The sequence below is a fragment of the Gadus morhua genome, chromosome 6 (assembly GCF_902167405.1).
Source record: "Gadus morhua chromosome 6, gadMor3.0, whole genome shotgun sequence".
In the NCBI taxonomy this organism is placed as follows: Eukaryota; Metazoa; Chordata; class Actinopteri; order Gadiformes; family Gadidae; genus Gadus; species Gadus morhua.
In genome coordinates this window covers 10332508-10358429 of record NC_044053.1, presented here as the reverse complement: position 1 = coordinate 10358429, position 25922 = coordinate 10332508, and the positions used below count along the sequence as shown (strand labels likewise).

At 48.1% G+C, this 25922-nt stretch overlaps 1 protein-coding gene across 1 annotated transcript in view; it reads right to left on the bottom strand.

Annotated features, from left to right (window-relative positions):
• arvcfb (ARVCF delta catenin family member b) overlaps window positions 1–25922 on the bottom strand; it is an 88792-nt gene that overhangs the window by 35839 nt on the left and 27031 nt on the right. Inside the window, 5 exon segments of the mRNA XM_030357648.1 lie at window positions 1341–1405; window positions 1407–1528; window positions 9494–10008; window positions 17035–17723; window positions 23668–23826. Coding sequence (XP_030213508.1) covers window positions 1341–1405; window positions 1407–1528; window positions 9494–10008; window positions 17035–17723; window positions 23668–23826 — 1550 coding nt within the window.

Below are 25922 nucleotides of genomic sequence, written 5' to 3'. Positions count from 1 at the left end.
GAGAGAGAGAGAGAGAGAGAGAGAGAGAGACAGAGAGGGGGGAGAGAGAGAGGAAGAGACAAGGCGGGGAAGGGGAGGAGAGACAGCTCCTGAAGTGGCTGAAGAGACTAAACCATCAAAATTAATCCATGAAAATATATTTTTATATCAATGCTCATTATGTGATAGCCACCACACAGTAATTATTATAATTCACACCCTCGCACAGGAAACTCTCTTCAAACCAGCACTGATTGACTGGTGCCGAGTATAGAAATGAAATCAGATGAGAATCATTTCAAACACAAAAACAACCCACTGTCACCCACAGCACAGAAGGCTTGGGTAGAACGAGTGTGTTTCGGTGCAGTGGTCTGCTGCCAGCTTACTGGCTCAGGCTAGACAATAGAGGCTGCTCTTTGTTTACTCCACCATTACTCTGACAACTAGTAGCTCCTCTGTGTCTACTTTTTGCGAGTGTGTATGTGCTATTCTTGTGTTGAGTGTGTCTCTGCTGTGTGTATGGATTATTTGATTGGTTTATGGCCTGTGTGTGTGTGTGTGTCTATGTGCCTGCATGTATGTGCCTGCATGTGTGCCTGCATGTGTGTGTGTGTGTGTGTGTGTGTGTGTGTGTGTGTGTGTGTGTGTGTGTGTGTGTGTGTGTGTGTGTGTGTGTGTGTGTGTTCATGCATGCGTTCATGTATGTGTGTTTAAGCCAACACTCAGGTTATTATAGCTGTCTACCATCCCCAGGGATTAAACACACCTCTCTCTTTTTTTCTACACACGCGGTTTACCGGAGGTCAACCGAATGGATGTGGCTGTCAGGCTTAAACAGCGAGTCGAGCTGACTGGAGCCGTGGTTAAACAACACGTCAGGTTACTGGTCCCAGAGAATGCGAGCCAATTTAAAATTCTCCGCAGTCCTCTCTCCGGCGGATGTCAGAACAAAGCAGCGGGATTTTTTCCGTCCCGTCATGGCTAATGCCTTTCTCCGATTCTTTCGCGTGTAACTGGTTAGGGAGGTTAGGGTGTTTGATTCCCAGCTTAAGTTTCTGGGTTTGAACCGCAATGTCAACAGTTGGTTAGTTAATGGGATTAATGTGGCCAAGAAATCACTGTAAATAGCTAGCGATGAAAGCGATGCAATAGTGAACAATGATAGCTTAAAGACGCAGTGTGTAGGATTTAGCGCCATCTAGCGGTGACGTCTCATTAATTTCATCCCTCTCCCCTCTCTTTAAATGCGCAAAACAGTTTATCGAAACCCTTATTAAATCATTGCTGGTCAGCATGGACTAGATACATCCAGGTCATTTGAAGCGACGGGCTAGGGTCCTAGTTGGAACAGGGTGGGCTACCTTAGGCACCCGGAGGTGTTCTTGAAGACGGTGGTCCACTCGGCGTCCCGGGGCTTAGAGTCCCTCGTTGGGCTCGTGCTCCCAGCCCGAGTGGGGGATGATGACCTCGTTGGTCATGGTCTGGAGGCCGTGGTTGATGATCACCATCTTCAGGGGCTCATAGGAGGACAGGTTCCACAGAGTTCCTGGGTGGTCAGGGGAGAGAGAGAGAGAGCGAGAGAGAAGGAGAGAGAGAGAGAGAGGTTGAAATCAAAGCGTCATGAATCGTTTTGTGAGCGATAGCTAGGTTTGACTCCAAGCCGACAGCTTCTGGGTTTGAACCCCGATCCCCCAAACCTGACCTGTGAGAAAGATAATCAACCCCTAACAGCTCCTTTTACGGAAAACCTATGTCTGAATTCCCGCTTTGGATAAAAACATCGGGTAAATGACTAAATGTAAATGTATTATACTGACTCTTCAATCTCACCACCCCTAAGAGAAGAAAAGGGCTAATTATCAACCTTTCTTTTATCTGTTGCGTAACTTCGCTGACGGAGGCTGCATTGTAGAGTGGATTTAACTGCTAATGACGAATCTATTTCTTGTTCAGCAATGTGAAAAGATGTATATATTAGGTCACAGAATATAAAGGCTTTCATGCCGTTTCTCTGTGCATATAAAGGATATACAAAGTATTATTATGAGGTACTAATCATTTGATGTGAGTCAAATGTTGACGTGAATGCATAAAATGAGATGAGAGAGTGATACAGAGAGAGAGAGAGAGAGAGAGAGAGAGAGAGAGAGAGAGAGAGAGAGAGAGAGAGAGAGAGAGAGAGACAGGGGTGCAATAAAGTGAGAGAGTATAGATGGAGAAAAAGAGAAAGGCACAGAGAGAGGTATATAACAGAGATAGAAAATAGAGAGAAAGATACAAATACACAGAGAGAATGAGAGAGAATTACTAATCAGTGTGGGAGGGAGAGCTCCTGTGGGAGAGCGGGATAAAGGATGAGAGCAGACCCGAAGAGCGACGTCGGGGTGTAGGATAACAGGAGATCAATCGCAGGAGGGAGGAGAGCAATGACAGACTAATGGCAGAGAGGACACAGGAACTGGTTAGAGGAGGAGAGCCTGAAGAGAGATACATGGCTGGCGAAAGGAGGAGGAGGAGGAGAGGGAATGGAGGAAGAGGGAGGATGACAGCAGTCGGGAAACCGTAACGCATAATCACAGTGTTTCTGTGATCAGACTTACGCACGCATGCACTCGCACACCTACACACACACACACACACACACACACACACACACACACACACACACACACACACACACACACACACACACACACACACACACACAGACCCAGGTACAAACATACACACACACTCACATACACGTACACATACTTAATCCGCAGACAGGTTGCTTTCTGAGAGCTCAAATCCTTTCAAACAGACAGTATTTACGACGTTTTCAATTTATTCCCTCTTCTAACAGTTTTTTTCAACAAACTTTAATAAGTTCACATTCTGGAGGATGTCTCCTTATTAGTAAAGTAAAGTTCCACAAGGCAATATTTTGCAATTAAACGAAAAAGTGAGGGCAGACTAATGGAAGAACTGTCTGATACACTCCTCATTCATCTAACATGCATGAGGCATAAACACAAACACACATGCACACACCATAAACACAGTAGTGCGTACCACCATAGCAATACACATCATTTATACAGTGTAAACATGTAACAACATGCAGACTGGCACACACACTCCCAGACATAAACACATAAAGACCGATAGCTAAACAGCAGCGACTGGGCAAAGGAGAAACTGTCATAAATATCCAGCTCAGTTTTCCTAAAGTGCCTTTTCCAGACAGCTCAGTGTTTCCTCTGCTAGAATTATGCACACAAAAAACTTGGCTCCTGTCCCTGAGCTAAAAATAGATCTACTCCCCTCTTGGCGTTGAATGGTGTTGTCTGGAGACTCTAGTAGTACCTTCCATCCTCGAGGAATTAGAAGGAAAGGGAAACTGGGAGGAGGGGACAGTTTGCTGATGAGGCAGCGATTCATTTGGTGCAGATTTCATGGCCTAGATAGGTGTCCGGTTCAGCTAGTAAAACGTCTCGACTCTCGTATCTTGCGGGAGTGGATATCGGCGACAACCACCCTCTGCTCAATAAAAATAACCACAGGGCTTCACTTCCTGTGGCTTCTGAAGCTGCCTGCTCTCTTCTGGCGGAGAGCAGGCGAGAGGCCATTACTCATGTAGTCTATGTGCTAATGTGGCGTGGAGTTAACTGCCTCCTCGCCCCTGTGTGTGTGTGCGTGTTTGTGTGTGCGCGCACGAGCGTGTGTTTGTGTTGTTGTGCAATGTGCATGTGTGCTCCTGTGTGTGCTTGAGTGTGTTTGATTGCTAGCTCTCACACTTGAACATATGCGCATGGACAGTGAGCGATGGGACTGAAGGAGCTCAGAAATAGAACGAGAGAGAGAGAGCGAGAGAGAGAGAGAGGAGAGGGGCAGACGGTATAATAGGGAGAGAGGAATACAAAAATAACGAAAACAGCTACAGATGCAGCATGATTCGGACAAGGAGGCATCGTGGCTAGAGGCTGATGGCAGAATGGACGATGGCAGCGGGCTGAGGCCAACGCTAGCGATACTGAACTGTTGATAACAACCCCCCCCCGCAACCATGCTGCTATTAGCATCAGTCCATTAAGCCTGACAAGCTGCCGTCACCACACACTCAACAAGCTAGCTGCTACCACGTGGCTAGGGGGAAGAGAAGCTCAGCTGGGACTAGGGCGTTACATTAGCTTGATAACTAGCGGCCTAGGATGGCTCAAGCAGAAGGACAATTAGGAGCTCACTAGCAATGGGGATCGATGTCATGTTTAGGCCGGCTTGAGGCAGAGCTAAAAAGCTATCCAGCCTCTAGTGTTTGAGGAATAGCATAATGAGGAGTTTCTGTTTGCCTAGGCGCTCTTCTATAGGCCCTACTGCTCACCCTCGAACCACTGAAGCACAGCGATACTAATTAACAATGTGTGTTTTATTACTTGTTTAACAGTCAAACAGAGGGGTCAAAAGGCTATGTTGGAACAAAACCTTGTAGTTTACAGCAGGATAAATATGCTATACTTTATGTTTGTAAACATCATTAAAAATAAAGATACGTAATAATTAACATGCAAAACAACATCCATAAGGTATATATTATATGGGGAAAGTCTATAGTAATTACATGACAGAAAGCCATACACTGCCTTGTGGTTTGTTCCGTGGGCTACACGGGGCGCAGAGAGGACCAGCCCAGGTCCACAGAATCAGTCAGAAGGCCCCAGGGGGTGTCAGATTACCAGGAAGAAAGATAGGGAGTGGGGGGGGGGGGGGGGGGTTTCGCCTCGAAGGGGTAGGTGAGTGGGAGGGGGCCTGTCACTGTGGGAGAGCGATCCATCTCGTGTGACAGCTCTAGTGTCTTCAGACAGAGTTACCACAACACAGAATGTGTAAAGCACCCGTGAGGAAGTCTCCATCACGCACACAGCGATCCCGCCGGAGGATTCCTCGGACTATTGGATTCAGCGCGGCCACATTCCCAAAAGTCCTCCATAAACCGCTTTTTGAAAAGGTTAAGGTCCAGCATAAATGTATATTTTTCAGCATGGTCACGCGGGGAAAAAAAGGAAGGTTGCAAAGCCACCGAGCCCTCTATTCCGGGCTCACACTGTCGCGGGCCACAGACTAAAAGTTTGTAAAACAAATCGCTAAGCTCTTACTTTGGTGGGCGTCATCCATCATGGGGAAGGAGAAGGGCGCAGTACTTTATCCTTATACAAATTTAAGAAGCAGCGTGCATGAATCACATTCAGGAGGGATTTGGAGGGGGGTGATGGTGGACGCGGGGACCAGGGGAGAGTCTCCACTCCCCAGCCGCCCGTCTCTCTGCATGCAAGCAGAACTGATTTCAATATAAAGGTCTATATATACAGTATATACATGTATTCAAGTTGAACTCGTTTCCGACTATAAGTTGCACTCTTTTCCTTTTCGAACCAGGCTGAAGAAGGAACAGAAAACAACTTCATTTTTGGACTAAAGACTTTTCTACGGGCGCTCCTATTAGACTGGGCGGCGATACTCTGCGTTCGGACCCCTTCTGGAAAACATTTGCATATTCATATGAGGGTTCCTCTTCCTCCTCCTATTGCATGTTAATCACACCGTGCTTAGGAGCTCTGGCGGCCCATGAGAGGTACAGGGTTTCCTGGGGTCGGATGAAAGGGGGGGGGTTGTTGGTAGGGATGGTGGAGCATTTAAGGGGGGTCGGGAGGGGTCGGGCTGCATGCAGGGCTTTGCGTAATTGAATTTACCGGTGCACTGCTGCCAGACACATTGCCATAGTCTTAACAGGGCTATTCACTTAGCTCTGCCCATTACTGCTGCCCGCCTCCTCCTCCTTCAGCTCCGTCCCTCCCTCCAACCCCCCACCCCCCACCCCCCCTCCCCCACCTCCGAGCCACTCCCCCCCCTCCATCCATCAAAACCCCCGGCCGGAACGAGGGAAGCAGGGAAGGGCAAATTAGTGCAGGAGCACAAGAGAGAGAGAGAAAGAGGGATTCAGGGGACAAGGAGTGAGGTATGGAGGGAGAGAACCGGTCAGGGGGGAAGAAAGAGAGAGAGAGAGAGAGAGAGAGAGAGAGAGAAAGAGAGAGCGAGAGAGAGAGAGAGAGAGAGAGAGAGAGAGAGAGAGAGAGAGACAGAGACAGAGACAGAGACAGAGACAGAGACAGAGACAGAGAGAGAGAGAGAGAGAGAGAGAGAGAGACAGAGACAGAGACAGAGACAGAGAGAGAGAGAGAGAGAGAGAGAAAGAGACAGAAAAGAGAGAGGAGGTCATTGGTCTAACACAGCGGAGGAGAATGGCTAACTGAGTAAGCTCTTTCCGGAACACTGTACTAAACAACAACCAAACCACACGGTAGTAAACCACAACGGCACACTAGCACACATCCACTACACAAGGTAGAAAACAACAGCACATTGTAGTAAACATCCTCTACACACTTTGAACATTAAATGCACGCAATAGTAAATTACAACTACACGCACTGGTAAACAAATACACACTTAAGTAAACAAGAACCACACACTGTAGTAAACAAGAACCACACACTGTACTAAAGAAGAACCACACACTGTGAACAGCCCCCAAGACATGGCTGTTTGGAGAACAGACTTCATGATGCTCTTGTCTTTGTGTGTTTGTGTGTGTGTTTGTATGTCAGTGTGTAAATCAGCAGCCAGAACCAACAGGAGGTCTTGTTAGTGCAGCGGAAGAGGAAGCTGTTAATGAAATAAGGTGTTTATGTGTGTGGGTTGGGTACAGTGTGCTAGTGCATGTTGATATGGTAGAAAGTCAGCGGACACACACACAACCACGCACAGACGCACGCACGCAGGCAGGCAGGCAGTCAGGCAGGCAGGCAGGCATAAACACACACACACACACACACACACACACACACACACACACACACACACACACACACACACACACACACACACACACACACACACACACACACACACACACACACACACACGCACGCACGCACACGCACAGATCAACTCCAGTCACAGCTTCGACACCTCTGTATAGTTTGTGGAGTGGTCAATGCGGTGGTGCTGACTCTGTCTGGTACACTCCTCAAGTACTGTGGCTCGTGTTAAAGGAGCTCCTGGTACATGTTCAAAGCCGACCACCAAGCAGACATGGCTATGATGACGACCATGATGGCTACTCTGCACTCCAGTTGCAGAGCTGACCAGTTTTGTATTTCAGAAGCTTGGTTGTGAGACACTTGAATCTGTGCATGCTTGTTCTCAGCCTCACTTGTCAGTCGCTTTGGATAAAAGCAGCTGCTGAATGACTAGATGTCCTTTAGGGAGTATGCCAGATGTAGAGTAACTGAGGAGCAAAGTCAATTTACTACGTGCATATGGACAGACCAAGAGACCGTGTCCAAGGCTCCAATGTGATGAGTGTGGGGGGGCATGACGGGGGTGGGGGTGACACCCAGCCACGGTTAAGGTCCCAGGACAACACAACCTCTCTTCTAATACCTGACTTTTGGATAACGCTCTTAATATAATTTGCTATAGAGGATTAAAAAGCACAGGTAGCAGGCAGACACACACAGACACACACATGCACACACATGCACACACACAGTAGTGCCAGGCTGTGCTCGCGAAACAGGAAGTGCTGGAGGGCCCAATGGGCTGGAGCATCACCAGGAAGGGAAAATATAATTATTATGAAGAGAACATCTACTCTCGAAATAGCAACTAGCTCTGACTGCCTGCATGTTTATCAGGGTTCTGTGGGCCTGCCTCAGTGCATACCTGTCTGCCTTTCTGTCTGCACGGGCAAACGTCAGCCCTGTCTGTCAGCCTCAATATTAAGTAATTACTAAGCGCTGGATTTTTAGAGGATGGTGACAAACTCAAAAAACATGTGGACAAGAAAAAAACTGGCTCTATATTTAAACCCCCTACACAATTATATTTAAAGAGCCAGTGAACCCAAAACCGTTTTTTTGTTTTAAACGTATATGTCTTACATGATCGCCAACGAAGTAATCTACGCCATTTTTAACACTGTGACTGAAATAATTCTCCAATGTAGGAAAAAGGGTGTAAAATCCGGTTTCGGGCATGCTCCCCAAGTACACACATTGTGTTGAATCTCATAGTATTGGAAATCCAGCTGAAACAGTAGGTTCACTGGCCCTTTAAAGGTAGAAGACGGAAAGAAAGTGTGACAGGGGGTGAGAGCTGAGCTACTGACTTAGAGAGAGAGAGAGAGAGAGAGAGAGAGAGAGAGAGAGAGAGAGAGAGAGAGAGAGAGAAATAAGGAGAGAGAACAATTAGGTGTGAGAGAGAGAGGGGAGGGGAGAGAGAGAAAAAGAAAGAAGGGGAGAGAGAACAATTACGTGTGAGAGAGAGTGAGCGAGAGCGAGAGAGAGAGAGAGAGAGAGAGAGAGAGAGAGAGAGAGAGAGAGAGAGAGAGAGAGAGAGAGAGAGAGACAAAGATATAAATAGATACTTAACAAAATTAAGGAAGGAATAAGTGGTGGGAAAAGCACAGCCATGAGAATAAGGAAAGCGCAATAATGAAAAAGAAAGAGTGATGTTGGAAAGTGAGAGTAAGAAGGAGGGGAGGAGAAGAGGAGGAGAAGAGGTGGTGCGGAGGGGCTGGTTCTGGTGCAGGGTTATTTTTAGCTGCGTTCGGAAGCAACGCGGTTCTGTAAAGGCAATCATCTGTGCTATAGTAGAGCCATTGCTCATATACACACGCAAGCGCACACACACACACACACACACACACACACACACACACACACACACACACACACACACACACACACACACACACACACACACACACACACACCTGTATGCGCACAACACATCATAATACAATAGGCCAGCGATAAATTAACTTTTATCACTGGAAACACAAAACTTTGTTGGAATGTGCATGTTTTACATTGAACAACTCTATTTCTTGTAGCTCTCCTTAGGGGGCCAGACTACATGCTTATGGAGTTTACCTCGCAAAGCCATAAAGTGCAAGCCATAAAAGTTTCATTCCCTGTAAAAAAGCTTCAGTTTAATATGGCTGCGTTCAAAACAAAGCTCCTTTTCTTCCAAGGAGTGTGTGAAAACTTCAGAAAACCCTTCAGAACACACAATGATGAATGGCCAAAAACAACACTTTAACTATTCCCCAAAGTAGTTCTTACAAATGTCTCTTTGTGCTTTTCGTCCCAAACCGGCCTTACTGCGTCGAAAATGAAAACATATCTCTCTAAACCTATGAATAAATCATACACGAGTGCCATAACCTAATACATCCCGGGGGGTTAGCACTGCAACACGTCCCCCCCCCCCCCCCCCCCCCACACACACACATACACACTGACGCACACAAATACATGCACACAACATAACACAATTGGAGATAAAAAAACAGGCATAAAAACACAACCAACCATGTCCAAACAAGTGCAACAAAAACACATCCAAAACCAGGAGACCCAGAAAGCCCTCTCCGTATCGCTCGCTCGGTTTCGCTGCGCGGACCCACCTGTGATGAGCTCCCGCACCTCCATGTCGTTGGTCTTCCGCAGCAGCCGCACGAGCGCGGGGATGCCGTCGCAGTTCTTGATGGCCACCTTGTTGTCGTGGTCCTTGCCGTAGGAGATGTTGCGCAGCGCGCCGCACGCCTTGCGGTGCACCTCCGACTTGGGGTGGTCCAGCAGCGCCACCAACACGGGGATGCCCTTCAGCTGCCGCACGTCCTTCTTGATCTTGTCGTTCTCGTAGCACAGGTGCTGCAGGTAGGCGGCGGCGTTGGACTTGACCGGGTCGATGGGGTGGCCCAGCATGGCGATGACCTCGGGCAGGTCGGGGTCGCGCCAGCGCGGGTCCTTGCGCATGCTGTCCAGGGAAGGCGAGCGGCGGCCCGCCATGCGGTCCAGGCTGGCCATGCTACCCCGCTCCGGCTGGGCCAGCGGCGCCGAGTACATGCCGTGGAGGTACGGGTGGCGCTCGTCCATCAGCTCCCCCTCCACCACCACCGCCGCCTCCTCCGGGTATCCTCTGGGGAGAGAGAGAGGGGGAGAGAGAGAGGGTGAGCCGACGGTGCCGTACACAGTCGACGGGCCTCCCTCAGAGAGACATTGGTCGGAGGGACATGAAGACGACGGCCGGGGTAGGGCGGGGACATTACGAGCGGACATCGAGGTCAGAGCGAGTGACTAATGAGGGCCGTGCAGGAGGGCAGGAGGGGTGAAGGTGAGAAGAGGAGGAGGGGAGACGGCACTCGATGGGGAGGAGAAGCGCTCTGACGTTCTCAGCAAAGTCGTGAGCTGCTCCTTTACTTGGTCTTATATATACAGCGAGTAGAAGGTGTGAAAAAAAAAAGAAGAAAAGCTCCTCTTTGCACATGGAAGGAAAGTGGATGAGAGGGCAGAAGAGGAAGAGGCCGAAGATAGAGCCGTCAGTTGACCGGGGAAGAGCCAGACAGAAGACAGAAGGCTTTGTTTAACACCCAGTTAGAGTCACGCAGAGGTAGAGCGATAACCGCTGGGATGTCAAACCCATTGGCCACCTCCTCCCGCCACACACACACACACTCACACACGCACATACACACACATAAAGGCACACACGCACACACACGCACGCACATACACACACATAAAGGCACATACGCACACACACGCACGCACGCACGCACACACACACACACACACACACACACACACACACACACACACACACACACACACACACACACACACACACACACACACACACACACACACTTTTCTCCCGGTGCCCTTGCTACTCCCGAAGGACGCATTACCAAGCGTAAGCATGTTAATGCTAAAGCACTAATCGCCTCTCACTTTGACCATGCAGTAAGTGTTGTGTTAGCTTTGTCGCGTCTTGGTGTTATTGCTTGTCGATTTGTCTCGAGTGCTGGTGAATCTCTAATGAATGTCCATGAAGGACAACATGATGTCCACAAATAATGCATGCGACTCAGGTTCACTACAGCACACGAGTAAATAATCAAGTAGCTCGATTCTCTTTGACATGTTTCTTTCTTTGATTACAGAATAAAAAACATTCAAATGCCTTCACCTATTCCAAATAGTATAATAAACATTAGAGGGAGAGTTCCCACTGATGAAACCATGTAAGAGCTAGGCGATGTATTTCAAATGTGTTTTTAACTCTCTGAGCTGTCCTATAAGTGTAATGGAGCGCCTGAAAGTACGGAGAGGGGATATAATTAAGGTCCCCCCCCACCCCCCTGCCTGCCACCCAACCATGGAATACTTGTTTCTGCTGCTTCTGTAACTCTTTGCTCACTGTCTTTGATGTTGGTTGTGGAAGCATCAAAATGGTGGCCAGCATCTGGCAGTTGGCATCGGGCTTCCGGAATACAAGTTTTAATTTTAATGAGGTTCTATGTAAATGTGACATGTTTTTCAGTGAGTTGTTTTCTGCTGCATGTAAGAAAACAACCCCCCCCCCCCCCCCCCCCCACCCACACACACACACACGCACACCCACAGACACACGCACACGCACACGCACACACACACGCACACACACACACACACACACACACACACACACACACACACACACACACACACACGACTCTCCTAATCACAAGCTATCTTCCACAAGCTATCTTCGGTTTGGCGCCTGGACAAAAATCCATCGTAAAGAAATCGAGAGAGAGAAGGGGGGGAAAAGCACCTGCAACACAAGAGATGTCACACGATCCCCCTTTACCCAATCCCCTTATCTGTCAAGAGACAGAGAGATTCATTGAGAGAGATAAAATGTTAACCATCCTCAAAGCCTGTGAGCAGCAAAGACCACGGCTGGGGAGTTTCCTATGCGATCGCCTCGCCGTTGACTCTGGGAGTCTCAACTCCTTTTAAACAAGGGAGATTTTAAACGGGTGCTTGACACAGCTTGTCACCGTACCAGTTCACCACTGTTGTACTACTTGATACTCTTCGGGAACTATCGAGCGGTGGTTCAACCGGGATCAGGATAGTCACTGGGAGCTTCTACTCTCTGCCAAAAGGTACTGGGTTTGATCCCCCCTGTTTCTGAAAGTCTACCTTTAGACCTCCTTGAGCAAGAGGCCTGCTCCTAAATGGCATGTCTCTAAAGAAATGCATGAGAGCGGCATTGGTTTAAAGCTTCTGCTAAAGGACTGAATAGCAGTAAATAATACAGTACTAAAATACAAATGTCAGCTAGCGGCATGTTTTGTTTCCAAACCTAAACAAAGGCTGAGAATGAAAGAGACATGGACAGATCACAGCACCACCACGACTTCCCGGGTGTAGCTACCCCCTTCTAATCTGTTACCCGAAGCGGGTCAGTAGGCTGTGGAATCCTCCACACTTGTCTGGGGTCATATACTGAGGCTGATATTTATGGAAGGGAGGAGAACATCTGTCACGGTGGCTGAGGTGGGAACACCTAATCTGCTACTGCCACACGTTAGGGGGCCGCAGAGATTGGCGTGCCAGGCTGTTGCTGTGGCGAGGAGCGATGAGGGGATGTTGTCAGAGAGAAGGGGGTTTCTGCTGTCTGAGGTTTGGGGAGACATTTGAGTTGCTAAGGAGTGCATGGAAAAAGGGTATTGAAGTGTGTGTGTGTGTGTGTGTGTGTGTGTGTGTGTGTGTGTGTGTGTGTGTGTGTGTGTGTGTGTGTGTGTGTGTGTGTGTGTGTGTGTGTGTGTGCGTGTGTGTGTGTGTGTGTGTGTGAGACGCGTGTGTGTGTATGACATGTTTGTGTGACGTGTGTGCGTTTGTGTGTGTGTGTGTGTGTGTGTGTGTGTGTGTGTGTGCGTGCGCCAATTTTGAGTGTGTGTGTGTGTGTGTGTGTGTGTGTGTGAGTGTGTGGGTCGGTGTGTGTGTGTGTATGTGTGTCTGTGATGTGTGTGTGTGTGTGTGTGTGCAGCACATATGTTGGTGTGTGTGTATGTGTGTGCGTGTGTGTGTGTGTTTAGTGGTTGTTGGTGGTTAGTTGTTTACTAAACGCTATGTTACACCCCCTGAGAAAAAAACACTCCCACATTCAGAGAATATCGCTGAGGTTTTGACTGGTAGTGGGTACTGGATAAACAACGTAACCCTCCCCTTAAAAAACAAAAATGTTTAACACATTCCATGAATGGTCCCCTAACAGCAAGATCGCTCACAACTCCTCTTCTTTATATTAATTTCCCTATTTGTTTCCTTTCATTCAATTATGTTGTTATAAATGTATAATTTCATCACAATGCCACCTTTCACAAACAAACACACACACACACACACACACACACCTGAACAAGTGACCAGCGGTGCTGATCAGAGCGGGTTTGAGATGCATCCGAAACGTCTGGTCTCCGTTAAACCCGGACTTGAGTGATGGGAATGTCAGAATTTGCATATAAATTGGCGGCATTGTGTGTACAGGGAGGGCTGTGAGAAAGAGACCACCGCCAGACACTAGTCTCCCAACCCTGATTACAGCAGATCACTCTCGTCATGGTAATGGACCTGCTAAGTGTCTGTGTGTGTGTGTGTGTGTGTGTGTGTGTGTGTGTGTGTGTGTGTGTGTGTGTGTGTGTGTGTGTGTGTGTGTGTGTGTGTGTGTGTGTGTGTGTGTGTGTGTGTGTGTGTGTGTGTGTGTGTGTGTGTGTGTGTGTGTGTGTGTGTGTGTGCGCGCGTGCTGAAGCTTATTAATACATATGCAGGCCTGCCTATGTTGACGCAGATGGAACGGATATATCGAGGCGTAAGGTTGAGAAGTCTGAAGATAGTAGCAGTTAAAAAATGAAAAATATCTTTGCACTCACAGAAATAGAGTCTGTGTGTCTGTCACCATGACAGAGGCAACCACTTGTAGGCAGTCCGCCACACACCGCACGATTTTCAACTGATGTCACTTCCTGTCATTATCCTTAAGTGTTGGCTGTGCCCAACCCCGCTTCCTCCTCTCTACGCCCATACAAGGAGATGAACGCTGAGGCTTGGAACACACATATCAACTCTCCACCCTCATGAGCCTCTCACTGGCTTTGAAAAACAGATTGATGGTGTCACATTATGGGCAATAACTTCAGGGCCATAAATGGGGCGCAGAATAGTCTCTCTGGTGAATCTGGAGAATCTATGCTGCAGATTTTCTGTTAAATTTTCTTAGAAACCAAAAACAAACAATTTCTTTAAAATAAAATTGCTAGGGTTTCTGGAGCTTCTAAGATGAACTTAAAATGATTGGGGTTAAAAAAATGAATAAAATAAATAAATAAAAAATGGGTTACGCTTCCAGTGAGAACCTGTTGGGACATGGGGTTGAGGAAGAGGAGAATAAGGAAGAAGAGCTGGGGGATGTGTGTGCAGTGGGAGACCAGGTAATGTCAGGTGACTCCCCTTGGCCGTTCCCCATAGAGATGAACGGATTAGAACGAGGCATCACCCAACTCCATTAAGGAATGAGGGTGGCAATATATGTGTGTGTGTGTGTGTGTGTGTGTGTGTGTGTGAGAGCCCCCACCCCCCCCCCCCCCCCCCCCCCCCCCCCCACCCCCCCACACCTCACTCACTCTCACACACATACATTGACCCCTTGTGCGACCATGAAGACGCAGGCTGCCCAGAGAAGAGCCTTAAGTGATTAGTTTAGAGACACTGTCGATGTCTGGGAGGCTTGAAAAGCAGCCATTAATCATGCTGACATGGCTTGGCCACACATACACACACACTTGCCATACCCCCCCCCCCCCAACACACACACACACACACACACACACACACACACACACACACACACACACACACACACACACACACACACACACACACACACACACACACACACAGTCACACATTATGCACATCCTGGCAGTGACGTCAAGCAGAGGGGAAGAATGATCATTAGAACGAGGTGATCGTTAGAATGAGATGATCGTTAGAGATGTTTAGGTTCAGCTCTGCTAGAGCGCTGGTGGAAGAAAAGGATGACTCACATGCATTTGTCTATGTTTGTTTATGTTTGATTTTGTTTGCTAAACATCAAGTCATTTTCCCCAAGATCACCGATGTGCTTACTTTTTGAAAATATGCAGACACGTAACAGAAAACGTCTGCAACCCAACTGATGTAAAGCAACTCAATACGTATAGTACTTTCAGCAATTAGCGCCATTACAAATGCTTGTTTGCAAACAAAGAGATGTTCGGTAATCACGACGGCACGCACACACACACACACGCGCACACACACACACACACACACACACACACACACACACACACACACACACACACACACACACACACACACACACACACACACACACACACACACACACACACACAAACACAAAGCACAGAACCCTCTGAAATGGTAGGCAGCGACGCTGCCGTTTTGGGCCATCTCGTCATCAAGTCTGCCCAAGCGTAATTGAGGGTTGCCAGTCCAACTGCAGACTATCATTACTCCCATCCACGCTGCCCTCAGCTTCCCTCTAGAGCTCTGCAGCGGTGGCCTGAGTTTCCACTGAGGGCGTGGGGGGATGCATGCAGCGCACAGAGACGCGCGGGCCGGAGGAATGCCCGCTTTGTAACGGTGGCGGTTCTGAGGGATGCGAACTGCGTCACGGGGATCGGCCGCAGAGGCCCGGGATTATTGTTTTTTCCTTCTCGTTGGAAAATAATGTCATGCCCACGGCCGTGCAGCAATCAGAAGTTTGAAGTGTTCTTGGGCGCTGAGGGTGCTGGGTTGTGACAAATGTAAAGAAGGCTACAGATTTTCTGTCACGGAAGAGGGCTTTGATGCGTCTAATGATGATGGCGCGCGTGTGTGTGTGTAGGCGTGAGTCTGAGTGTGAGTGTGGGTGTGTTCGCTGCGTTGATTAGGGTTTACGCCTTTAATGTTTGCTTTTCTAGCCTCGGTACACATTGACACATTTGCTAAAGATCTGCAGTGTGTTTTACATGATAAATACATGTGGTAATAATTATACACAGGCCTATATATAGTCAACCAGTTAGTTGACGTGTGCGATAGGTGGACATGTTTATGTGCATGTGTGTGTGTGTGTGTCTACTTTCGCGCACCCTTTCTGACGCCGACATTGATGTATAAAGGACTTAACAGGAACACAATGTGCTGGCAACAGGCTGACATCTAATGAACATCTTTAACTGTCTCTCACACACACACACACACACACACACACACACACACACACACACACACACACACACACACACACACACACACACACACACACACACACACACACACACACACACACACACACAATTTCCTGTTTTGCATGAAGCCTTCCTTTGATCCAGAACTCTATCAAGGCGAGGTTCATATCAGTTGAAACTGATAAACTCCTACATCCAGTAGCACTGGATCAGTGTTATCAAGCGTAACATCTGAAGGCTACTAAACAGTCTCATTTGCAAAAGAATGTCAAGTATAGTGGGAGGGAGACTGCTTTTACGTTCTTGTCGGTGGCTCATTTGTAGTTTATTGCTCGTCTAACTTTTCCTTGAACGGCTAAACTTTGAGCGACAGACAACTCTGATCTCTTCTCCTTAGCAGAGCTCCCTTGATAAAAAAAGGGAAATTGCCAATCAAGCCTTGTTGTCTTTGTTTCCTCGCTTCCCTTTTTCCCAAAGTAAATTCAGTTAAAGCAACATCTGTTTTTCCGAACAGTGTCGTGGTCTCTTCTACGTGAGAACAATGAGAGCAGTATTCTGTATATCCTCTCAGCACGTCGGTCATCAGAAACGTTGTTCTCCTGTGTAACTAGAACAATCCACTTCAATCCAGAACTACTGCTGACGGCTCAGTCCCATTCCCATAGACACGTTATTCATATCATTAAAACAGGTTTACATGGTATGTGGATTTCATTATATCACATGGAGGAAATTGAGAAAGAAAGAAAGAATACTTCAACAAAATATACATCATATGTTTTAGTTTTTGCGTGCACAACGGACACGCTCTCACACACCACACAAAAACACACACCAACACACAACACACACACACATCTCCTCTGCCGGCTCCTCACCTGGCTCGCGGCCCGTCGCGGAGGGGCTCCCGGTGGGTGCGCCCCCTGGTGGTGCCCGGCAGCGTGCGGCGCCCGGCGGTGGAGTAGTCGGGCTCCAGCTCGTAGGGCTCCTCCTCCTCCTCCTCGCCGCCCAGGCTGCGGCGGTCGTCCTCCAGGCCGTACGGCTCGGCCTGGAAGCGCTCGGGCTGCGAGCGGTTCAGCTCGGCCGTGCTGCCGCCCATGGGCACCTGGGGCTGGGCCCCGTGGCCGTAGTCGTCCTTGCGGATGGGCAGCGTGTAGCTGTTCTCCGGCCGGTAGCTGTTGGGCATGTAGGGGTAGCGGGGCGGCCGGAAGTTGACGCCGCGCGACAGGCTGCCGTAGTTCTCCGCCGCGTCGCCGTAGCCGTCGTGCAGGCCGTAGTGCCGGGCGTACTGGGCGTCGGGGGGCTCGCCGCCGTAGGGGGGCTGCTCGCTGTTGTAGGAGGCGTTGTAGGAGGAGTTGTTGTAGCCGCGGGTCAGCGTGGAGGACGCCTGGGGGTTCATGTAGCGCTCGCCGCCGCCGCCGCCGCCGCCGTTCTTCACGTAGCGCCGGTCGATGGAGTCCGTGTAGCTGCCCAGCGGCGAGGAGCCCTCGGGCAGCGGCAGGCCGTCGGGGCCGAGGGGCACCTGGCGGACCGTGCGCGTGGTCACCGTCTTCACCATCTTGGTGACCTGAGGTGGGAAGCGAGAGACGGCCGTGAGATACAGCCCAGGTGGTCAGCAGGGGCGGGTGTTAGCGGAAGGGTGAGTGCTTGGGAAACCACGTGATATGGCGCTCCCGTGATGTTTAAGGGGTTCAGAGTTAATAAAAACAGAGGAGGAAACGCTGGCAAAAAGGCGCACAGGGAACTAGTGCAAGAGTTTGTGTGCGAGAGTTAGCACTAGCTTGTTTGAAGGTGTTAGCGTGTTTGAGGATGTGACTGCGCTGCAGTGGTTTGGTCGATGCCTCTCTGGATAAACCCCGACAATGCTTTGTGAACTGAGGAAACATGTTGTGTTTTTCTATTTGAGCGTCTAAAAAGTTCATGTCGTCTCATTACAGCTTCTCCAATGGCATGTTTATGGAAGCAACATGCCACTTCTACAGCACACCCATCTAAAAACAGTTTTTTCCTCGTCAGTTTTCGTAATGACTTTCTCTCTAGTGGTGACACAGAGTTTAAATGGTACCAGATTCAGGGAGGGGGAATCAACTTGGAATATGTAACACAAAAGTCAAAGTATAAACAAGAGGAAAGTGAGGTGATACGGGTCACAGTTATCCATGACGTCAAGCTCTAATGTTATATCAAGCTATAAGGTTACATATAGCTACAAGGCTACGTCAAGCTCAAAGGCTACATGAAGCTATATGGCTACCTCAATGCAGCTATAGCGTGTGACTCAGTATACTGGGTAACTGAAGAAGGCCCGTTTGAGAACAGCTAATCACTAGCGTAGCCAGGACACGCCACACTCAGCGGAGCCACGACACAAGAGGGGCCATGAATTTGCTGAAAGTACACAAACGGCCCCCCATGTCTGTATCAGCTTGAGACACCTCATTCACGCTGAATAACTTAATAATAAACTCTTGCCTGGCCCCTTAGACCTAGGCAGAAGAATTTAGACAGACAGTCCCCCAAGTGTGGGAAGGGAAAGCAATTTGCTGCCCAATGGATTCTGCGGTGGCCGATAATTGCCTATTTTGTCCACGGCTGTAAATTAATCTAGAAAATTAATGAGGTTGATGAAAATTAATCGAGATGTGTGGGCGGAGGCGCTTGGGGTGGCATGGCATGGAGTTGTAGGGGTGGTGGGAGGGGGGCTTGTCAGAGTAGGGGATTCAGGGCTTAATTCATTTGGTGTTGTCGTAATGACAAGTAAGTTCCATTCCCGCTGTTACCGCAGAGACAGATTGAGTCCTCCAAGGTAGGGTCCAAAATAATCAGTTTCATCACCCACTGCTGATTTTCGATGGCTGTTATTTTCAAGCAACCGATTCGTCCCGTTATTGAAACGGGCAACCTTGGCCTTTTTTCCAATTACTTGCATAGTTCTGATTAAATCAGGATGGGGGGGGGGGGGGAGGCATGGCGATGAGGTGAAATCACAACAAACAAATGGAGTTCATTCAGCCAACGCTTGTCTAACTTGATGCTTCCTTTCACTTTGATTCAAATTGTCCACTCAATCCACTCGCTTGAGTGTGACCTTGAAGAAGCGAGTTGGATGCAAAGGAAACAAGCCCTTCATCATCACTGCAGTTAAACCAGCAGCAGTGGAACCGCTAATGGTTTGGCAAGAGTGCTAGTATTCTAACACAAAGAGCCTTCCCAGGACACCAAGCCATTTAACCATTATATCTCATTTGCATGGCACTTTGCAATTAGCAACCCCGATGTGGATTAATAATGGATTAGTGGAGTATTTGTACTGTGGATGCACTTGCTAATGCTTGAAATAATCAATTTGTATCCATGTCCTTGGAATGTTTCTCTTATCATATCGACGCTTTTAATGAAGCTTTTTCATGATCAGGGCCCAATGCCGCTGGCTGGCGACAGCGGCACGAGACACTCTTCGTCCTCCTTGCCTGAGATTCCCATCTAGACCAAACCATATGTGACTTAGCAGGAGGCTATTCTGTTGCAGAGTATCTGAAATGTTTGTTCAAAGATGTGTGCCTGCCGAGCAGTCAAACAGCCATTCTGTTTGTCCATTTCTGCTGCCATTCCTTTTCATCTTCTGTCCCAGAGACCAAGGCTTTCCACACTCAGCTTTAACTTCACGGGGAGAACTTCTGAGGAGCTCTGACAAGGGAAGCGGAGAAGGCATGCATCACAACATTTCCGAAACCACGTCTGATGTGATCTGAGGCTCACTCCATGTTCGGAACCATGCGGAGCGGGGTGGATGCTTGTGGACGGGGCCCGGGAAGGCGGCGGGCCCTTAGTACAGACGGCCCCTGCTTCAGAGGCCCCTGTGATATACACTGAAATACAGCCTGGTAAACAAGGCTGAAAGGGAATAGCTAACCATCATCTCCAGCATTTTATGTTTGTGTGTGTTTGTGCGCATTTGTGTGTGTGTACTTGCTTACTTGCATCCATGCCAAACGTGGATTCCGATGTGCATTGCTGTCGGATGCCCTGAACTATTTACCAAGCCTGGAATAGTTGATGTGTACCACTGCATTCTCATGTTGCGTGAGTCAAAGTACATAGGAGGAAATAAGCTAACGAGTAAGAATGACGGAAATTACACCATTCTCAAACTTGAGTCAGTGCTCACTTGAAGCCCTTGTAGAAAAAAAATAACAAAAATAACAAAATCACAACTAGAACATTTGGTGTGAATTAGTCAATCAAAATGTGCTGAAGCAGTTCTCTAGTGAGCTACATGGGATGAGGGCTAGGGTTGAGGGGGAGTGAGGGCAGGGAAGGGAAAGGGAGCTGGGGAAGCTGGACCACAGCAGTCCACACAAAGGGGGAATGGGGCTCCTTTTACTGGGTGCGGTCGGGGCGGGGTGAACTGGGTGGTTTCCGGCGGCCTGGTGGAGATGGACGCAGGGGGGCGGGACTCTCCTGGAGACCGCCTCTCGGTCGCCTTCAAAGGGTGGTAGGTGTGGCAGGTGACGGTTTTAACCACCTTGGTCACCTGGAAGTGGGGTTCATCAGGGTGGGGGTGGATGGGGTTTAAGAAAACAGGTCATTATTCGGCTGAGAGAGGCACTGAACTGTTTCCAGGCGCGAGCGCTCCGTCGGTGGTGGTGCTACCGGCCCGGCAGCATTTCAGCGGCTCTGTTTGACATCTGGCTTTTGAGTTAATAAGTACGCCTCTCTCAACCGTTTTTGGTTTACTCCCCACAGTCTCCTGGGAAATGTTTATTTGTTTGTGTGGTCTACCTCCACTCTCATTACCTCCTATCCACAACCAGGGAGAAAAAAAGGAAAGGAGTGCTGTGTTTATTGGTCCACTCAACCACTTTCCAAGAATACAGCTAGGCTTTGACTCCCTCCTTCTGCCAGGAGTGGATAGAGAGAGACCTGGAAGGTGGCCAAGGAGAAGCAGGGCATGCTGGGAATTGACGGGTGGGTTTGGAGGCTGATCTCATTAGAGGTCGACGCGCATGTGCCCGCACACACACTGAAACCCCCTCGTTGACGCACACTCACAAACAAGTCCCATTTACATGAGTACAGAAACTCAAACCAAACATGGTTATTTTGCTGATAATGACAGGGTAGTCTTAATTGCTTCTCAAATTCTCATAATTGTCTTTGTCAACCGCTCTCTGTCAAAACATAGATTTAAAAATTGCAGCAATAAGTAACTCGGCTGTGTAAATCAACTATAGACAAAGCAAAGACGGGAGAAGACGTTGCTGTTTTTCAGTTTCTGCCTGCTTTGGATGATTTGGTAGAGAGCCCGCAACCCGAGGACGTATTTCCTTTTTCTACTTTAGTCTCTCACTTTCTAGTGTCACAACTGATGTTATGCAATGCCACAGCCATGACAGATATATTGGGCCCACACAAGTCTGATGGGGCAGGCATTTAAATTGGGTGCCTAATTCATTTTGCCTCCCAATATGTTTGGCTGATTATCCAATGCGAGGGAAAAGAAAACTGGCAACTCCATCCAAAACATTTGATGTGCTTTGTTTACGCTAGTTCCATCCACACCCCCCAAATGCCAACTCTTTGATAAAAGGGTGTGTGTGTGCAACGGATACTCCCTCGCACACTGTAAACTATAGATTTTAATCTGCACTCTATCAACACGAATCAGAGAGGGCATCTGTTTGCAGATTGGCCTGAAAGTGAATCTGATTGGCAGTTAAACGTGACACTGCCTTCTGTCTCTTCCTCCCACTGGTCGGCCCTTCCTGTCTCAACCCTCTCAACACCAATGATTACTCCTGCATCGCTTACAGTCTTGTTCTGTGTGCATGTGTGTGCATGTGTAGGAGTGTGAAAAGCATTTATAGGGCAGGATAGGATAGTATTTGCTAGTCTGGGGCCAACAATTCAGTCAATCAGGTTGATACCATCTGCTAAACGACTCGTCAGGATAAATACTAAATACATGTCTGTATTTGGGTGTATAATGGCATGGTTTCGATGTACGTGTGAATGCAGTTTCTGTGACTCATCTACATACATTTCCGTGGTGTTGCCACATATCCCATCCCCCTCCATGTGCTTTGAACAGATCTGGGGGGGGGGGGGGGGGGCGGTTGGACTAGCGCTGTGCGCGCTTCACACTGCGATACAGGGGGATTAAGACAGGCTTTTTAATTACAGTCCCCGCCGGGCCCCACAGGAACCCGTTCTGCAGCAGGGCCGTCCTCTGGGAGCCCCTGGCAGCCGGTAGCGCAGCACTGAGCCAACACTGCCCCTGTGCAGGTCTACCATGCGGGCTAGCAGCTTAGCAGCCCACGGACTGCTGCTGGTGTGTTTTCATAGATAGAGACGCTAGGAAACGGGAGCAGGGGTTGGAGAGAGAGAGTGAATGATAGAGAGAGAGAGAAAGAGAGAGAGAGAGGGAGCTATAACGTGCAAAGGAGAGAGAATAGACTGAAGAATCCAGGATAATCCAATAGGTGTGAAAGAGCAAGCAGGGAATGACGGTCTAAAATAATTTACTATTTTGCATTTCTCCCACTTCAGAGAACCGACTTTCGCAGCGCCGCACAATGCAAAATACGCCATCGCCGTAACGAGGCTGAGCATGTTTGAGCTGCTTTGCGCTGTGGTGCGTGGCGCGTACAAAATGGTTGGGCAGGTGACATCAGCCAGAGTGATGTTGCGTAGCGTAAAATGAAGTCCACTCACCTTGGCTTTAGCCGACACATCCTTACATAGAGACAACGAAACACAGGCAAGACGGCAAATCAAGAACAGTGATCCACCGAAGCATAAGGCACCAAACCCCAGCCACACAATTATACACTAACCACATGCAAAACAAACAGACCTCCTCCAGACCTGGGCTGGGGGATTATGAGATTAGAAGTTCTTAAGAGTAGCCCGAGAGTGGTTCGGGTGTCATGCTGTTTGGTAGCTGTAATCCACCGCCATAACGGCGTGCAATATTCAAATAGATCAAAGGGGATTTCCTCACTCTAACAAACGCGAAATTCTCCCCATGTACTGTGAACGAGGCTCTCTGCATGGCTGGTTTCAACAACACTGCTAATTGTTTTCTTCCGAACTCAAGTGTTGACCCTGCAAACCATAACCTGGAATATCATTATTCCCTCATACATCCACTATACATGTTTAAGCATCCAAAGGCATTAATTAAATGGTCCCGGTCAAGCTCACCTCACCGTAGTTAAGGGTACGATACCCAAAGTCCAACCAGCGATAAGAATGTGTACCATCACTGCATCGTCAGAAACATAGTATAAAAGCATCCACCAAATGGCATATTTTTATGCATGTTTAGGGTTTTCATTTAACCATATGGATTTGGATATTTGAATACAAGCACTTGTGAATATGCAATTGCTGAATGACGATCGACAAGCGCAATGATCGTGCAGAGCAGAACATGGCAATGAACCGTCCCTTTCACTTGGTGAAGCTGTAAGCCTAAGCCTCGGCCCACATTAATGGTGGTCACCTACCTTGGTTTCTGTACGTCTTGTAGTGCCATCATCGGAGGTGACCACGGAGACGTGGGAGGTGGGGGTGCCGGGGTCCTCCTCGATGGTGACCGTCTCCTCCACCACCTCCTGGGGCTCCTGCATCATGGCCAGTGATGTGGCGTTGCTGGGACTCTGCTCCTGGTGGAGGAAGAGGAGAAGGAGGAAGAGAGGAAGAGGAAGTCAGTGTGGTTGAACCCCTTATGTGTCCTTGCTCAATCACCTTTGCATTGATGGAACCTCGAAAAAGTAATGGTGGTGTCGTTGAGACTTCAATACATTTTGTTCAAATTACAAAGTTTGGTCTACAACCACAATGTAAACCTTTTTTAAATCCACATTTTGAACCATAGCTCAAAACACAGACTTTGGCACACACACAGACGCGCACACTTTTCGGCAACTTCAACCATCGTATAGAACTTTATCCGCAACATCAAACTGAACGGATCAAAATGACCCAAGAGTCTCTGAGGAGGTGGAAGAGGAGCACTCAGCCGCAGTGTGGAGAGCAGGTCCTCCCCCCCTCCTGAGACCAGGAAATGGATTGCTTTCTTCCAAGAGGAGCTAAAGCCCAGAGGACTCACACTTTGTAGGGAGACCATATATAATAAAACAAAGGGTCTTGGAGGGAAAAATAAAAGCAAGTGTTTCAGCAAACCCCCAACCCCTATAGGCTTATACATCAGTAGACTTCTGGGTATACTTTCATACTTCAGAGAAATATGATGCATATGGTAGCAATGGCACTGAAGACCAACGCTCATATGTTGATGACAACACTCTTGATGAAGGGGAAAAGGGTAATGGCTGAAAAACGGAACCACATTAAAACAAAGAAGGGGTCAGATCTATACAATAGGAAGGATGAGTGACAAATAGGAAACAAAACTGTGAAAAAGCCAAAGTAAGCAGAATACACTGCATTTTAAGATACTTCTTTACTTTTTGTACCACTTTCTGCCTAGTCACAATTATGAGAACTTTTTCGAAAGTGTTTGCTCAGCAGTGTGAATGACATTTAGTGGCATTCAGTTTTTGTGTTTGACCTGATTTTAGTGCATTTATGAGCAAGACTTGCAATTTTCAAGGCTGTAATTACGGGAAATAGCAAGAGGTCGTTCTAATCGGGGCCCCTTTCTCTCTCAACCAATCCCTAAGAGGATCGAAGGTGAAAAAGGAAACACAGTGTTTGAGAAGATAAAACATTCAGGAAAAACAAAGTTAGAGTAAAAGGATTCAAGGGTAGGATGATCAGTAAGACAGACAAGGGTAACCAGGAGAGCCTGATATTTTAATGCTTGGTGCGCCGGCTTGCTGTTCCAATTAAAGATCTCTCATAGGGAACAGTGCAAATGAAACAAGGCTTTGAAGACGCTATCAAGTGGACGTCACTCCATCGATTGGCCGGCAATTCCGGCCTTCAAAGCCTCATACAGTCCTCATTGATCCGCAGTTTGTTTTCCTGATTAAACCAATTTCACAAGTCTACACTTTTATTTATTCATGTTGGAGATCTTTACCCCTCTGATCCCACAGTCTTAAGGCCCCTAGGCCTGTTGTATATGAGTTCCTTTGCAAAAGGAAGTTGGACAAAGTTAAAATAAGCAAAAAGTCCCCCCAATATGCCATTGCTTGGTGTCAAGGGGCCCCGACTTTAGAGGTAACACAGTAGTGTCATTATTTAGATCTTTAAAGAAAGTTCATAAGCACTAGAGACCCAGGTGTCCAGCTCCAAACCGAATTGCTTCTTGGGTCAGAAAGCGATCATGCACAAGGAAACAAGAAGACAAGGAGACAAGGAGACACAAGGAGGAAACGAGACACTCTCAATAGTGTTTGGCACACAAACACCTATGCAATATGCTTAAATTGCGTTGTTTGTTGCCTTCATCACTTTTAAAAGCAATGGATATTTTCTGCATATTTAAATACTTATTTAAGGACCTCCACTGTACTACACTCCTATATCTATTAAATTTTTAAGCACAGCGGAGGTCCCTTTGATTGCACTTTACGGAGCCTTTGGAGGATCAGCCATTAAAACAACACTATGAAGGAGGAGCACAATATCCTACACCAGCCTACAACATATACATCCACTTGAAAGAGCTGTTTTTAGAGCGAGAGAGAGAGAGAGAGAGAGAGAGAGAGAGAGAGAGAGAGAGAGAGAGAGAGAGAGAGAGAGAGAGACAGAGAGAGAGAGAGAGAGAGAGAGAGAGAGGGACAGAGAGAGA